General features: G+C 39.6%; 1 protein-coding gene across 2 annotated transcripts in view; it reads left to right on the top strand.

Annotated features, from left to right (window-relative positions):
* The window catches only part of lrrc9 (leucine rich repeat containing 9), a 182,687-nt gene that overhangs the window by 30,839 nt on the left and 134,226 nt on the right, over positions 1-17,622 (top strand). Inside the window, exons 5-7 of one of the 2 annotated variants that reach the window (XM_048599971.1) lie at positions 1,076-1,146; positions 6,183-6,365; positions 14,469-14,624. In XM_048599971.1, the coding sequence (XP_048455928.1) occupies positions 1,076-1,146; positions 6,183-6,365; positions 14,469-14,624 (410 nt within the window). Of the gene's footprint in view, positions 1-1,075; positions 1,147-6,182; positions 6,366-14,468; positions 14,625-17,622 lie in introns of those variants that run through there. The other variant, XM_048599972.1, reaches the window with a different exon arrangement.

The following is a 17,622-nucleotide window of genomic DNA, read 5'->3' as shown; positions in this document are numbered from 1 at the left end:
CTGCACCTTGTTGTCTCGGATTCTCCAGCATCTGCAGTTCCTACTATCTCAGAATAAAAGAGCTGGATGTTATTTAAATGGAGAAAGTCTGCAGAAAGCTGCACAACAGATTTGGAGGTTCTTGTATATAAATCACAAAAAGCCAGCATCCAAGTTCAGTGGGTAACAAGAAAGGCTAGTGGAATACTGACCTTTATGTCAAAAGGAATGAGGTAGGTTAACTGTTTCTCCCTCTAAGGATGCTACCACACCTGCTGAGTGTCTCCAGTATTCTCTGTCTTTGTTTCAGATATCCAGTATCACCTTATGAGAAAAATAGGGAGGTTTTGCTAACACTATAAAAGGCATCAGTCAGATCACAGCTGAAAAAGAGTTTGGTACCTTGTCCAAGGAAAGATATATTGGCATTGGAGGCAGTCCAGACCAGGTTCTCTAGGCTGATACAAGGTATGAAAGAATTGCCTTACAAGGAGGTAGGTTGGGCCTGTGCTCGTTGGAATTTAGAAGTTTGAGAGGTGACTTTATTGAAACATAGAAGATTCTCAGGGGACGTGACAGGGTAGATGTAAAAAGATTGTCTCCCCTCGTTGGAGACTCCAGGACCAGAGGGCATAATCTCACAATAAGAAATTGCACATTTGAGACAAATAAGGAGAAATTTTTTTCTCTCGGGGAATAGTGAATCTATGAAATTCTTTATCACAGAGGGCTGCTGAGGCTGGGTTATTAAGTATATTCAAGGCTGAGATAGACAGATTTTGATCAGTAAGGAAATTGAGAGTTATAAGGAAAAGACAGTAAAGTAGAGTTGATGATTAACATATCAGCCATGATCTCATTGAGGCAGAGCAGACTCAATGGGGTGAATGGCCTTCTTGTGTTCCTTTGTCCTATGATCTTATTATTGTCTAATTTATTGAATATAAAATATTTTGAATTACTGCCACAGTTAAAACCTGTTTTATGTTTTTGCACTGAATCATTTTTTAATTTAATTTTTAGCAAATGCTATTTTAAAAATTGGAATATAATAATTGTTTATGTAATCCTGCAACAACAATGTTTTAAATTTCAGCTAACTCTTTGGACTCCAATGTTCAGTTAGAATGGCTGAACCTTTCCGGAAACAGAATTTCCTCCTTTAAGGTACATGTTTTACATCTCAAACTCCATTTGCATTCATAACTCTTTATCTGTATTTTTCTGGTTTTAATGTTGTTGCTTGAAGGATGGATTTTGGTAATACAGACACCATATTGCTGTTTGTTCAAGTGGACTGTTCCCTCTATATGTGGCTTACAGTAATTCCATTGAACTCTTCATGCAAAGGAAAGCTGGAAATTGAGTATTGCACATTTTTAAATGTCAATGATCATGCAGTTAAAACAATCCTGAAAAAAACCCACAGGATTGAAATAAGATTGATTTAATTTGTTCATGATCTAAATTTGTCTTACTGTTTTTGCTGTATGTTATATGATTTGGAGCAGAATCTGTTAGGCTGTGCAAGATTGTATCGATCATGAAGTTACCAAACTGGTAGAATATAAAGAATGACTGTTAAATCTGTAACAGAACAAAGCAGAAGATTCACTTCACCTCTAATCACTAGTAATTATCAGCTGGAGTAATGAGAAAATTGGTTTAGCTTGCAGAAGTTGGACCTTTTGGTTATAGGCCGATGAATCCTATCCAGACATAGTACAGTAAGTATATGCTTATTGATGAAATGTTGTCATTCCTACAGTCCTTCTGTTTCATACCATGGTTTATTTATCTGGAAGCCATTAGACCGTATGTATTTGGAAAACAACTGACTGAAGCTGCCTGCAGTCTTCAGCAGCTGTTGCACCGTTAACAGCCAAGAAGGCAGTTGGAAAGTCGAAAATTTGAGCATCTCCTTTTCTTCCTTTCCCAGCCTTGGCTGGAGAATCACCATGTTTATGGTTCGAGTCTCTACATCAATAGTTGTTCCTAACTGTTCTAAAAGTTCAACTCCCAGAATGCTCCCTTCCTCATTTTCACACACCCATATCTGAATACATTTGTCAAGTTTTTGAACTGCATTGGGACAGCTTCACTTAATCTAGCTCCAACTCCTCTAATTTTAGTAGTTAAGGAGGAAAGGGGCAAATCCATGTTGGTAATCAATATAGATGCTGCTGTATCTATTAACATTGTGCAATGCTGGCCTCCTAACAGTGTGTCAATAAATGATCTCGGGTCCCTTTCCCAGTCCCCAGCAAAGGGCCACTATCTAACATTGGGATAGCAGATTTTTTCAGGTCATCCACCAAGACCTGGATGACAGGTGCTGGCACCATTGCTCCCAGCATGGGCAGATATAAGCCTGACGTTGCGGGCACCTTTGCCGGTGTCCCTGCCCGAGGGGTTTGGCTCCAGGTCACTTCGTCCCAGAGTCCCTGTCCTTTCTTACCTCCCACTTTTGCCCGACAGTCCTTTTTAGAGTGGTCTGGCCTTCAGCAATTTAAACATCTTTTGCCCTCCCTCTGCCTATATTCCTTGGCTATGTGCCCTTTCCTACCGCCTGTGTTCCCCTCTTTTTCTGAGTTTGCCTCAGCTCTCATGGCCCAATTTAAAATTTCATAATAATTATTTCCCACTGGGAGTCTCATATTTATAATTTTAATCAAATGGGGTTCCATGCCATCTTTTAAAATCTTCAAATACACATCATCATCACAATCGGGGTTTATTAATCCCCCTGATCTTTATGTTGCCTCAGACTTCCTATCTGCATAATCCTCTACTTTGTCCTTGAGTCCCTGAGTCACCAAGTCCAATTTCAGTCCAATTAGCCTGTCCTCTATCTAGTGTGTCCATGCAATTATGTTTAACGAATCCACTGTCAACTGGGGGAACCGAGATGGGTTTAAGAATACAGGAGAGTCCATTTATGACTGAGGTGAGGAGAAATTCTTTACTGAGAGTGGTGAGCCTGTGTTATTCTCTGCCACTGAAAACAGTTGAGGCCAAAGCATTGAATGTTGTCGAGAAGACGTTAGATATGGTTCTTAGTGCTGAAGGGTCAACGGCTAAGGGGAGAAAGTGGGAGCGTGTTCCTGAGTTGTGATCAACCATAATCATTTTGAAAGACACAGCATGCTTCAGGAAGTGAATAACCTATTCCTGCTCACACTTATTATCGGATTCAGTCTTAAAAATAAGGGCCAAATGTAAGACTTTAAAATGTGGACTGCATTACATTTGAATTTCCTGGGGTTTGTTTTAATTAATTACCTAATTAATCCTTGCCACACAATCCTTGCAATGGCCCTCAGGAATTGACTAGTAGCCTATTGTATTTGTTGTGTATACTCAGCTATCCGTATTTGGTTATGACTTGTGATTTTTGATATACAGCCATAGCTGCAGCTACATGTTTCTATTACTAAGTGGACTATTTAAACTCCAGCCAAGGTATTTGTGCATCTCTTTGACCAATCAGATTGAAGAATGTTTCAATGAGCCTAAAATGTCTGAACCAGAAAGTGTAAATTTGAACATTGTACGTAATTTGACATTGAATTCAAAAAGGGGAATTAAGCAAGGAAAACAAAGATTTATGTTGAGAGATTGTTAAAGTGATGGAAAGAAAATGTTTTTTTATTTAAATATTTCATCTATAAGTGAAATCTGAAGGAATGTAACTCCATACTGGTTAAGTTTTACTGCCAGAGGGATTGTTTGACAGTCATTATGATTTGTACTAAAGAGGATATGTGTATTGAAATGAATAAATCCAAATGTTTTCAGGCAATTTTATTTTGTACTGAGAAGTCAAGTATACCGAGTTGCTACTTAATATATTTAGAGAGGGGGAAATATTTTTTGAAAATGTTTCACCTTTGAAGCAACTTCCTAATTCCCACATTTATGTCTATATTTGCGCTTCTTTGTCTGTAGTACAGATCATTATAAAGCAAATAAGATAGCAGCTTAAATTCCTGAAAAATAATTCCTGTTATTTGTGTGATATTGAACAATATGTGTACCAGGATTTAATAGATTCAGATAGTGTTTGCATGGGTTCACTATTAAAGTTGGAATAGATGTGCAATCTCTAGAAACTTCCTCATAAGAGGATTTATATGACATCTTTCATGACCTTAGGACATCCAATGTGCTGGACAGTCAGCACATCAGGAATAATCAAGAATATGCCTCTATTCTCCATTGAATACCTTCATAGCATTAATTGGTCAAAGGTTACATGGAATCTTATCTTAATGTCTTAATGAAAATATGGCACAAGAAGTAGTACTTCCAGAAGACTATGCACCCGGACTCTGGAATTAGTCTCTGAAATCATGAAGTGAAAGTGCTGTCATTAAGCTAAAGCTGATTAGGAGTCAAGAAAATTAATGATTAAAGCTAAAACCAGGTCAAAAACAGAGATAAAATCACTGGAGGCTCTACTCTGTTGCAGTGAATGTATCATTCTGTTACTGTCACAAATTTCATGACAGCCATTTGCTGCATAGCATAGGCAGAGGATTGGATTTAAATTGAATGCCTTCTCAGTCAGGGAAATATATGGGAAGGTAGGAGAAAAGATGCCTTTATGGTATTTTGAGGCTTTAAAAAACTAAAAGTCTGATCTTATTTATAAAAAAAAAACATGATTTTGATGTATGCTTCTAAACAATTGCCATTTGCCACAAACCTCAAAGTTTCCTAGCTTAATTTATTCAACTCAGTTGAACGTACTGTAATCTTTTATTTTCACATGTCGTTGTGTTCAAATGATAAGAGCTGGGCTTTATTGGAAAACTACCTGATGGTCATACTGAACACTGGTGACATCTGAAAAAAAATTGTTTTGAGCTCTGGCAGCAATGTGGAAATGTGCATCTATAGAAAGTGCCATTGTATTTCTATAAAACACTTTTTTTAAAAAAGCACTTTACATCCAATAAACAGTAAAGGTGGTTCATTTGGTAGAAATTTAGTCTTTGTACTAAATGTTGTCAAGGTCAAGCTATGCTCTATGAATTGGAACCCATGATCTCAGCTGATACTGTTTTACAATATTGAATGTTTAAAAAAAAGGTGGAAGATGTGGGTGGAACCAGCAAGGTTGTCATTTGTTGCCTATCCCTAGTAGCCTTTGAATTGAGTGGCTTATTTCCTATTTCAGAACGTAGTTAAGAGTCAACCACTTGCTGTGGATTTGAGCCTCTTGTAGACCAGACAAAATGAGGATGACAAATTCCCTTCCCTGAAAGGATATTAGTCAGCCAGACGTTTTTGCAGAAATGGTTGTCACGGTCATCATCACTAAACCTAGCTTTATATTCCAGATTTATTACTAATTGAATTTAAATTCCACCATCTACCATGGGAGATTTGAACTGAAGCCTCCAACCATTACCCTGAGTTTCTGGATTAGTAGTCCAGTGATATTACCACTGCACCGCCAACTCCTTCTGCAATGGCAAAGGTCTTGTCCTTTTGGCAAGATGTTAAACTGAGCTGTCATTTGCCTATTATGGTAATTGAGTGGATATTATTCCATGCCACAAATCAAGCAGGAGGAGGAAGTTCATCCTGAATCTTAGAAAGCATCGCTTTCTCATCCACTGGCAACAAATTGGTTAATTGATTGCATCACTTAGCTCATTGCCACTTGTGGGATTTTGCCTGTAATAATACTCACTAAATTTTAAAATAATTCATATGTATCAATTGCTTTTGAGATTTCTGTGAAACATAAAGAATTGCTCAATAGATGTATCATTCTTTCATTTTACTTAATCATACATAGAGCATGTAACAATAAGTTCCCTTGATTAGCCTTGTGTTGAATTACTTCACCTGGCTTGTGCAATTAGTCTTTTTAGTTTTATGGTTGGGTGTCAGTGAATCGCCTGCCTATTTTATCATACTGCTTGATTTTTGTTTCTTTTGGCCTTGGAAGTAACTGAACTGTGATGGCACATTTAATGCCCAGTGGTTAAATAAAATGAAAAATGATCCCAGAAAATAGTTATAACTAATGTATTTTGTAGAATACCTTTTTATGACTTTTACAGCTATGTGTCACAAAATTATTGTTAACAAATTAAATGTACCAGTACATTTTCGAATGCTAAACCTACGAGAAGTGTTACATCAGACTTCTTAAAGAATTCATGTTCTTTGTGATTTGTTTCCTCTAGGAACTCACTAATTTAGCAAGACTACCTGAGCTTCAAATATTAAGTCTAAAGGATCCTCAATATGCTCCAAATCCTGTGACTCTTCTATCGAACTACATGACACACGTAGTATACCACATGCCAAAGCTTCTGAGACTGGACACTTACGACGTGTCAAGTAAACAGGCCAAGGACTTTGCTGAGGTAATGAAGTGTTTAATAATCTGATTTTCAGTAGAGTATTTCTCCTTTTCTTTGCACAGCAGGAAAATTTTCAAAATAGCGTTTTAACTGCACATGCAGTAAAGAGTTTTGTTTTCTAGTAATCATGTGGTTTATCAACCCCCATATACTTATAGCTTCATAATGAAAATATATTTTACCCTTGTTCTGGTCCTCCTTCTCCTAATGTATTACAACATGCATTCTTTGCTGTTTATCTTTTCCACATTACATTATTGTACTTCCAAAATTGAGTATTCTTAGGACTGAATTTGCACTCCCCCTATGAATTGTACATAACTTTTGTACCTCACATGAAATTGAAGCACAGAAATATTACTTTTGCCTTTTATTTGTGTCCAAAGAAAAGTGCCATTTTGTTGATGTTGATGGAAATGGCCTCAAATTTCTAAAAGATTCTTATATTTTAGTTTTTTTAAAAATCCACTTGTCTGATGTTTTCAGTTACTAGCAACATTACATCCACCTGCAATGTCAACCACATTTAACAATGAAAGTAGATGTATCAAATGATTCAACAGTGCTCATAAATTATTTAAATATGATAGTGAATCTCCTGCATATTTCAAACAGGAGTTTTTCTCACTTATCTTCTGGCCTGCTGGAACTGTTTATGTTCTGCACAAAAAATAACTCAACATGATGGGTTTCGTCTCTTTTTTTCCTTTCCTGCATATGACATGGACTTTCACACTGCTATGATAAGAAAATCAACCTCTTGTTCCTTTGTTAAACGTGTTTAATTATGAACACCAAGTGAGACAAATATTGAGAAGAATATTAGAATAGGTCTACACCACAGCAAAGCAACAGATATACATGGTCAATGTGAAACCAGACTTTCCCTTCACTGTTAGTTATTTTCTTGTGACTGTGAATCTAAAATTATGTAATACCACAATATATTATAGGGTAGGATTGTATCACGGGTTTTGGGACTAAATCAATGTCCTGAACCCACACTTTCTGGCAGTGAGCCTGGTTCAGCAATTTTACTGGCCTCCTAGTTGGCTGCCACCAGGCTTGCTGTTCAATTAAGGATGGCAGAAAGAGACATAGATACTGCTAGTCCAATCAGAGGACTGACAGCTCTGAAGTCCTGGTAGCCCCTCTGGGAGAGGTGGGCTTTGCTGAGGCAGGTTGAGCATCGAGAGGGTACATCATCACTCCTTGTAGCATGGTGCCTCTAGATTCAACAATCAATGCTATCTCACTGCAAGCATGCTACCTCCGTGAAAGAGTATTCCCCCCTCATGTGATGGGAGCCACATTATCACCAGCAAGATTATTTAGATTGGCTGCCTACCTCCATTCATCCGCTGCTGGGAATCCTCTGGAGTTTTCACAGAGTATATCAAATTTGTCATGATGAGTATTAAAGAGTAATACTTAAAGACAGTTGGATGAACCATATCAGTACAGAACACTAGCTTGCGACTTTGGAGTGACTGGGCCCTCGATTCTTGTTTGTTCTGTTGACGGAAGTCTGTCTTTCTCCCCCTTTTTCTGCTGCACACCTGGCTGTTAAAAGTCGTTTCTTATTAACCTTTAGTAGCCTTTACCTCTGTGCATGGTTTCTGACATCTCTGAACTCTTGTCCTGCCAATGCACGAACCCCACGTGATCAGCCACCGATAGGTGTCTAAACACTGATGGTCATCATACTGATATCACTTCCTTTTTTGACTGACTGACTGTGTCTAAGTTGTCAGCCATTTGTGGAAGCATTACTTTTATTGATTTTTGACCCGTCACTTTACTGTATTTATAGTCCCTTACTAAGGTAATGAGACACTGGAGTAGGGGATCGCATTTTTGCAGGAGGGTGGGTGAGAGGAGGTGTAGTTTCTGGCAGGAGGGTGTGCGATTCCTCCCTCCACCTCCACTGCATCAGCTCTCAAAATGGAGCGTTTCAGTCCCGAACGTCCCGAATGTCCTCCTATTTCAAGGACCGTAACATCCCCATTTTGGTGATCGAAAATGCCCTGAACTGCATCTCTTGCATTTCCTGCACTTCTGCTCTCACACCCCCTTCCCCCAACAAAAATAAAGACAAAATCCCCCCTGTCCTCACACATCCCCCTATCAATCTCCGCATCCAGCATATCATTCTCTGTCATTTCCGCCACCTACAATCTGATTCCACAACCAAAGAGATATTTCCCTCCCCACCCCTATCTGCCTTTCGTAGGGATCGCTCTCTCTCCACCACTCCCTCATCCACTCCACACTCCGCACTAACCCTCCACACCCGGCACCTTTCCCTGCAACTGCAGTAAGTGCTACATCTGCCCCTACACCTCCCCCCTTACCTCCATTCAAGGTCCAAAACAAATCTTTCATATCAGGCAGGGGTTCAGCTGTACATCCGTCAACTTGGTCTACTGTATCCACTGCTCCTGATGTGGCCTCCTCTCTATTGGTGAGACGAAACATAGACTTGGAGACCGTTTCGTAGAGCATCTGTGCTCTGTACCTGACAAATGACAACACTTTCCAGTCGCCAACCATTTTAACTCCGCCTCTCACTCCCTGGGTGACATGTCCACCCTGAGCCGCCTCCAGTGTCACAGTGACACCACCCACAAACTGGAGGAGCAGCACCTTATATTCCGCCTCAGGAGCCTACAGCCTGGTGTCTTAAACATGGATTTCACCAGTTTTAAAATCTCCCCACCTCTGGCCTCATCCCGTATCCAAGCATCCCCCTCATTCCTGCTTCCTTGACCAGACACAACCTGTCCATCTTCTCTCCCACCTATCCACCCCTCCCATCCAACTGATCAATCCCCACCACTCCCTACCTGCACTCACCTATCACCATCCCACCTACCTTCCCCAGTCCCACCCCTCCTCTCTATTTATTTCCCAGCTCCCTTCCCCCTCCCGATTTCTGAAGGAAAGTCAACCCGAAATGTCAACTTTCCTGCTCCTCTGATGCTGCCTGGCCTGCTGTGTTCCTCCAGCTCCACACTGTGTTGTCCCTGACTTCAGCATCTGCAGTTCTTGCTATCTCTGAATGTATGTGTATAGTTCTGTTGTATACGTTAAAATAACGTTTTTTTTTAAAGCATTCTTAAATCCCAAAGTTAAGCCAATTTAAAACTCTGTGGCTTCAAAATGAAGCTTCAAAGTGTCCTATACTCAAGCAATCCATAAAAAGTGGAACCTTATGTATGAATTGAACTTTATGGCCTTTCTTATTTGCCAACAAAAATGCAGCCACAAATGCTCACTTGATGTGTTATTATTGACTACAATTAATCAGTGATCATTACACATAACACTATAACTAATTGTTGTAAAATAGGCTCAATCTAACAATCAGATAAACCTGCATTTAAAGTTATTCAAGCATGAAAGGAAGTCATTTGGCAATTAAAAAAACATCAGCCTTCTGTAGAAGAATCCAGTCAATGCCATTATCCACTCTATCCACATAGCCCCATAAGTTTATTTCCCTCAAGTGCTTGCCCACTTTCCTTCTACACTAATTGAATGTCTCCATTTTAAGTGACATGGTGGGCAGAGAATTCCAGGTTCTAAGCGCTCACTACTTCTTTAAAAAAGAACATCTGCACATCACCCTCTATCACTTGCTGAAAAAAATTAAATCTGTACCCTCACCTCTGTATCATCAGCTAATGTGATGCTTTTGTTTTGCTACTTTATCTAAACTCTCATGAACTCTATCACTGTTCCAAATATGGGGAGGCGATGACCTAGTGGTATTATCGCTGGACTATTAATCCAGAGATCCAGATAATGTCCTGGGGACCCAGGTTCAAATCCCGCGTGGCAGATGGTAGAATTTGAATTCAGTAAAATATCATGAATTAAGGATCTAATGATGACGGTGAACCTATTGTCAATTGTCAGAAAAACCCATCTGGTTCACTAATGTCCTTTAGGGAAGGAAACTGCCATCCTTACCTTGTCTGGCCTACATGTGACCCCATACCCACAGCAATGTGGTTGACTCTCAACTGCCCTCTGGATGGGCAATAAATGCTGCCTAGCCAGCGACGCCGTCATCCTGTGAATGAATAAAAAAAAACAATGCTAGCTTCTCCAATCAAAACTTGAAAATTCAAATTGCATCTCTTCACTTGCGGCTATAGTCTAACTACTTACAATACTGACTTATAATAAATATCAATTCTTATTTAGTACAGAAACCTACTCTATGTCGTGCTTTTTATCAACCGTGTTCTTAAAATCACGTAAATTGGAGTAATGTGCATACCTTGAAAAGGAAACTTTAACAGTTTATATGACTTTGGGAATAGCAGAGCTTTATTTATGGTGTACTAACCCAATGGGTCATAACACTGCTTTCTGTCCCTAAACCATTTTTATTTAGATTAATATTGTCCCTCTTTCTCCATGAACCTCAGTTTTGTTAACCAGCTTTTTAACTGATACTTTGTATTGATTTTTAAGTAGGCATTTGACAACGTTTATCACTTCCCTTCAAAATTCTCTGTTACTTCATCAAAAACTAACCCTAACGCTGTTGCAGTTTGATTAATCAGACACAATCAACCTTTTGCAAATCAATGCTGATTCTCCTTAATTAACTGAGACCTTACAACACTATTGAATTAATATCTTTAGTAATTAGGACTGCCCTTGTTATGACACATTTGTCTCTTTCCAAGTCACTTTAAGCCTTTCCACAATCACTAGCCCCAGTTGTCAGGTGACATATTCCCTCTTAAGTACAGCTAGCCCTTCTGGTGCACTCTGCCAATCAAGTGTCAGTACGATAACTCTAAACATTTTGCTTCTACAATATTGTTTGGATGTCTCCTTTCTTGGTAAACAATAACGCAAAGTATAAGGTCAATATTTTGAATTCCAACAATTTCAGGCCATATACTGTAACCTCCATTTTGTTTACCCAACCTTCCAAGAATCTTCCCCTAGTATCTAGTTTCCTTAGTTTTGCTAACTGAACGTAACTTGTTTACGACCATTACCACTCACTTTACCTTTTTGTTTTGCGACCGCTGTCATTTCTAATCTCCTGCAACCTCTAATCTTCCCCTGACATTCCCTGCTGTTTCACTTGTTCCTCATTTTTCCTTCTGTATAAAATGTATCAGTTTTCCACCTTTTCTCACAGTTCTGAAGCAGTCATAATAGACTGTTGTTAATTCTGCCTCTCTGCAGATGCTGCTAGACCAGCCAAATTTCTCCAGCACTTTGTTTTTATTTCAGATTTCTAGCATTTGCAGTCTTTTGCTTTTGTGCAATGTATATATTAAGTACTAATCATTCCCCACATCTCATTAAGCATGTAATATTCCCTTTGCCGCTAATATGGCCCACTTATCCCTACTGACATATTCCAATAGCAAATTGTCATTGTCACCAATCACCTTCTGATGAGTATGATTGTCCACCCAGGAAATTCTGTGTCATTGGTCATGGGTTCTGTGGATTCATCGCATAGCTGATGAATCCAGTCTTAGAGCTGCATCTCTGACCGTGCATTTGGCATGTGTTTCTGGGAGATGGATTGGTCCTTGCCTTTAAGATTGTTGGCTTTCCTTTCTCCAGTTCCTTTTCTGTACCTCTCCTTGCTATCAGGTATTCTCAAAGAATCATGATCCTTCATACAGGGCTTCATCCATGTCAGATTTTTTCTGAATGAAAATCTCCCATGCATTGACATCTATGTTGCATTTTTTAAGGGAAGTCTTCAGACAGTCTTTGAAATCCTTCCTTTGTCCTCCTTTTGTTCAATTTCCTTCTTTGAGCTGGGTGAAGAGAATTTGCTTTGGTACTTGGTCGTCAGGCATCCTAATCATGTGGCCAGCCCAGTGGAGTTGGTTTCAGATGATCATGGCCTGGATACTGGTGGTGTTAGCTGCTTTAACGACGCTGATATCAGTATGCCTATCTCTGAGCTGATATGGAGAATCTGTCTCAAACAGTATGATGGTACTTCTCCAGGGTCTTGAAGTGGCACCTAAATTGAGTATGAGTTTGAGAGCTGCTTAGAGTCAGAGGGATGAGCCTTATACATAAGGATCTTGGTATCAGTACCGGTGTCATGGCCATCGAAGACTCTCATTCTTAAGCATCTGAAGGGAGCCATCGCAGATTGGATGCAATGTTGAATCTCCACCACGACATCGGCATTAATGAGATGTAGCTTCCCAAGTAAAAGAAATGTTCCACCTTTGGGATGATTTCTGCATTGATCTTAATGGCTGGGTAGACAAGAACTTGACCAGGGACGGATTGGAAAAAGATTTGAGTCTTCTTGAGATTGAGGCAGGATCCTCCATAGCACTTTTCAACTGACTGAATCAAAACCCGTTGGTCAGATTAATGAGGGCATGTAATGTAATGTGTGTTATTCCCAGCAATTCATTTGGAGTCACCAAGCAATGAAAATCAATTCCATACTTCCACAATTTGGTCAGAAACCACACTAGCTATCAGGAAAAAAGCTGAGACAAGGAGAAGGCGCCTAGCGAAGATTAAGGCACTGCCTTTTATTTCTCTATCCAGTGAAAAGAACAGCTTGTGATCCTCTGAGACGATAGTGACTTTCACTGTCACTTTTTCCTGGTTGCGTGCTGTAGATGATGTTTGGGTTCAGTTTCATGTTAACTGCCATTTATTCTCGTTGTTGCTTTACCAATCTATCTCATGTCTTCTGTTTCCTTACATTGTTGTACTTAGTCTGGTTCTTACTTGAGAAGGTCACCTGACATGCATTATGCACGTTTTTTGTTTGTTTCCCCACTCTCTTACTCTCTCATCACCCGTTGGGCCTGGCTTTGGCTCCATTGCCTTTTACCTTTGTTGGAACATTGTAAGGATGCTGTGGCTTCAAGAGGTGCATTTTGTCCTGGTTTCTTTTAAGAGAGAGAGATTGAACAAAAGTTGCCGATCAGTCTGTGATAACATAAACAGCTCGTGAAGCTTGGGTTTTTTTTTAAATTGGAACAACAGAAACAGCCTAGATGGCTCTCACAGACCAGGATATCTAATTTTTTAGCTTTTAGGTTCAGCAGATGCTGCTGGAGTTTTGAAGAAGTAGAGGCTTTCTTTCCCCCCTCCCTCAATTACAGCTAGAAGCTGGGATTATCTTCCTACTGCCGGCATTGCATGTGAGAAAATTTGATTTCTGAATTTGCCTTTTCGCCAAGGGTGTGTTTACGGGATTTTATGATATTGGAGCAGTTAATTAGTAATAGTTACTATATCTATTATTCGGTTATCTTTTCCAATAGCATCAAGATGCGGAGGTGCCAGTGTTGGACTGGAATGGGCAAGGTCAGAAGTCACATGACATCAGGTTATAGTCTAACAGGATTATTTGAAATCTCAACTTTCAGAATGCTGCTCCTGTGTCAGGTTGGACTATAACTTGGTGTCATGTGACTTATGACCCAGTAGAGGTAAGTTATTCTAAGTTTGTCTTTCTTTTGTTGCATTTTAACTGTAGTGTTGGAATAAATTATGTTTTGCTTAATACCGAATAGTTTGACCAGTGAAATTGCATCTAGAACAGAGCACTTTACATTTGCCTTAAAGGAAAGAAAAAGTTTGGGTCTAGGCTATCTTCTTAAAATATTTTGAGTGGGTCTGGTCTGGTCCATAACAACATACCTGAAACATATCTTCCTTAATGATCACTGTTCCATTTCAGAAATAGCACAGAAAGGATAACAAGATCAGCATTCCTCTTATGTGACATCAAATTCTTAAAACGCAAATGTCCGTGTGTTTTCCCTTTTCATTTTAATGTATGTTTAGATGTGGTTAATGTAAATGCAAATAAGGTTAAAGTGAAAATAATATGTCCTCCATGATGGCATTTGAAGGAAAAACAGCAACTTAAAAAATACAGTACACAAAATTTTATAAATGTTCAGTGCTTCTACAAACTGTGTTTTGAAATGTGAAAGGTGATGAGTATATTAAAAAAATTGCAATTTTAAATCAATTTATCATCTGTAACTTTAAACTTAAACATTTATCATTTTGTGTCAAAATGAACACGAGGTACGATTTAGTGAATGAATTTTTCCTTTCCTGCAGTCAACTGTGATGAAAAAGACAATGTATTATAGTATGCGTGTAAAGAGCATCCAACGACAGCAAGCTGAAATTGTGGAAAGATTACAGAAGCAAATTAGTTCTTTGCGGGATGTACCTAAGGAGCGAATAAATACCATTAGCTTCTGTATTAAAACCGTAAGTACAAAACCTGTGTTGGTGATTGATTTTATTTTTCCCCTAATTCAGCCTCTACTTAAAAGGCTCTGCTTTTCCTACACTCATACTCTGTGTTACTAATACTCAAAATTGTCTGGCCATTTTTCCATTCTCTGATGAAAAGTCAAGAACTTTTCCTACTCCTACAAAACTTTGCACTGGTAGAGGTCAGGTTGTCATGTCTCACATTTATTACCAAACCAGACAGAAAAAGAGCTTTTGAAAAGCAATGAATTTCCCAGCGACAGATGGAAATGACAAGATTTCACTTTTAAATAAGGCAGTTAGCTGAAGCCATGTGACTTGCAGGAAGTGATTCTTTCAAACAAAATTGTGCTTCAGCAACCTTTTTTTTGAAAAAGAAGCCAAGTCCAGGAACTGTTTAGTACTTCAACTGAATAATTTTTCACAATTCTTTAGACATGGGTCCTCTAAAAATGTTAATAATGGAAGTGCCTTTATAATAATTTTAACAAACTAAAATCAACATAGATCCAATATTTAGTAATGGACAACAATAGCACAAATTAAAGAAAAGAAGATGTAGAATGGAAATATGCCATGGAAAATCCTCATCTCCCAAAGTGTGGAATACACAATATGTAGTATTAAAGGAACAGTCCCATAGTCTTGAAGATCCTGTTATATTGATCAACAGGATTATAACTGACTAAATGTAGTGAGTCAGTGGTATAGTGGTAATATAAATACAAAGTGGTGGAGAAAGTAAGCAGGTCTGGCAGCATCTTTAAAGAGTGAAGCAGAGTTAATGTTTCGAGTCTTGTGACGCTTCATCAGAACTGAAAATAGCTGGAGAAGAGTGCTATTGGTATTTATATTGATAATGGGGATGGAGTTTTGGGGGTGAGAGGTGTGGTGTAGAGAATGAAGTACAAAAGGACAGTGACTGGAGAGAGTAAAAAAGATGTAGGCAGACTAAAAGATTGCGGTTGATGAGCTGGGGGGAAAGAGGGTGGACGGGGCGGCGGGGTGGTGTTGGTGGTGGTGGTGTTGGAATATTGCTAGAAGGATGCTAGGAGATAAACTGACAAGTTTTGCATCTTCTGTGATTGTTTGGGAAGGTGCTGTGGATATGTAGGGAGATGCTGGGGTTGGAGGAGGAGTGGAACAGGCTATCACAGAGGGAATGGCCCCTATGGAATGCTGACAAAGCGATAAGGGGTCTGTGTGCTTGGTGGTAGCATCTCGCTGGAGATGGCTGAAATTATCCTTTTGATGCGGAATCTAGTGGGTGAAAAATGAACACTAGGCAGAACCTATCATTGTCGGAGGGGAGGGAAGGGGTGAAGGCAGAAGTGTGGGAAGTAGGTCTGACATGGCTGCAGGCACTGTGGCGAGGAATCATTGGTTAAGGAAAAAGGCAGACTATTTTTTGCCTATATTACACTGGTAATAGAACAGGACTATTAACCCAGAAATCTAGATGACTGTTTGGGACCATAGATTCAAATCTCAACGTAGCAGATGGTGAAATTTGAATTCAGTGTAAGTATGAAAAGCTAACCATTGTTCGCTGTCAGAAAGAAATCTGGTTGATCAATGCCCTTTTAGAGATAGAAATCTGTCAACCATACCTGTTCTCGCCAACATGTCACTCTCAACCAACGGCAAAGTGATTTAACCCTGAATTGTCCTCTAAGCAGTCAGGAATGGGGTTAAAAAAAAATCCTGGCTCAGATGGCAATGCCCAAGCCCCTTGAAAGAATTTAAGAAAGACTTAAAGGTGCACTTTGGTAAGAAGAATAAAAGCATGGACTATTTTCTAAATTCAGAAGCCTGAAGTGCAAAGAGAATTGGGAGTTCTAGTCCAGGATTCTCTCAAGTAAACTTGCAGGTTGAGTCAGTAGTTAGGAAGGCAGATGCAACTGTGGCATTTATTTTGAGAGGACTTGAATAGAAAAGCAGGGATGTACTTCTGAGGCTGTATAAGGCTATAACATCAGGCCACATTTGGAGTATTGTATGCAGTTTTGAGCCCCATATTTCTGGAAAGGTGTACTGGTCCTGAAGCAGGTTCGGAGGAGATTCGTAAGAATGGTCCCAGGAATGAAAAGCTTAACATATGAGGAACGTTTGAGGGCTCTGGGTCTATACTCGATGGAGTTTAAAAGGGTGAGGAGGGATCTAATTGAAACTTACAGAATACTGAACAGCCTGGACAGAGTGGATGTTGGGAAGATGTTTGCATTGGTAGGAGAGATGAGGACCTGAGGGCACAGTCTTAGAGTAAAGGGAAGACCTTTTAGATTGGAAATCAGGAGAAACTTCAGCCAGCGAGTGGTGAATCTATGGGATTCACTGTGACAGAAGGCTGTGGAGGTCAGTATATTTAAGATGGAGATAGATAGATAGGTTCTTGATTGACAGGGGATGAAGGGTTATGGGGAGAAAGCGGGAGAATGGGGTGAGAAACTTATCAGGCATGATTGAATGGCAGAGCAGACTCGATGGACTGAATGGCCCAATTTCTGCTCCTATGTCTCATGGTCTCATTATGGTCTAAAATATTCTGCATGTCAGCTTTGAACTGTGGTGATTGTAACAAGGTCAGCCAGGTGGACTTCATGGAATGAGTTCCCTGATTGGACCACATTAACAGCCCCAATCAGAGTGCTCTGGCTGACCGATAGAAACAGGAGTGTCAGACATCCTGCTCACTCTCCGAGTTGGACTCTCCACATGTAAATGAAGGGTGATGTGGTGATGGAATACTGGCCACTGTGGAGTTCTGTCAGACACAATGAGAGAAAAGCACACTCCTGAAAAAATTCACTCTCAACAGTTGTCTTGTTGGGGCATCATGCTCTTATTAGGGAAGCTTGTGGATGTGGATGTGGATGTGGATGTGGATATTTGTAAATGTCATATCTGGAGGATTTGGGAGATTTTCAGGACTGCCATGGATTCCATTGGAAGGTGGTGGTGTAGAGTTCTATAGCTGTTCTTTAACCTTTGG

The sequence above is a fragment of the Rhincodon typus genome, chromosome 8 (assembly GCF_021869965.1).
Source record: "Rhincodon typus isolate 14 chromosome 8, sRhiTyp1.1, whole genome shotgun sequence".
Classification (NCBI taxonomy): domain Eukaryota; kingdom Metazoa; phylum Chordata; class Chondrichthyes; order Orectolobiformes; family Rhincodontidae; genus Rhincodon; species Rhincodon typus.
The sequence above is the reverse complement of the archived record's forward strand: the minus strand, read 5'-3'. Positions and strand labels throughout refer to the sequence as shown.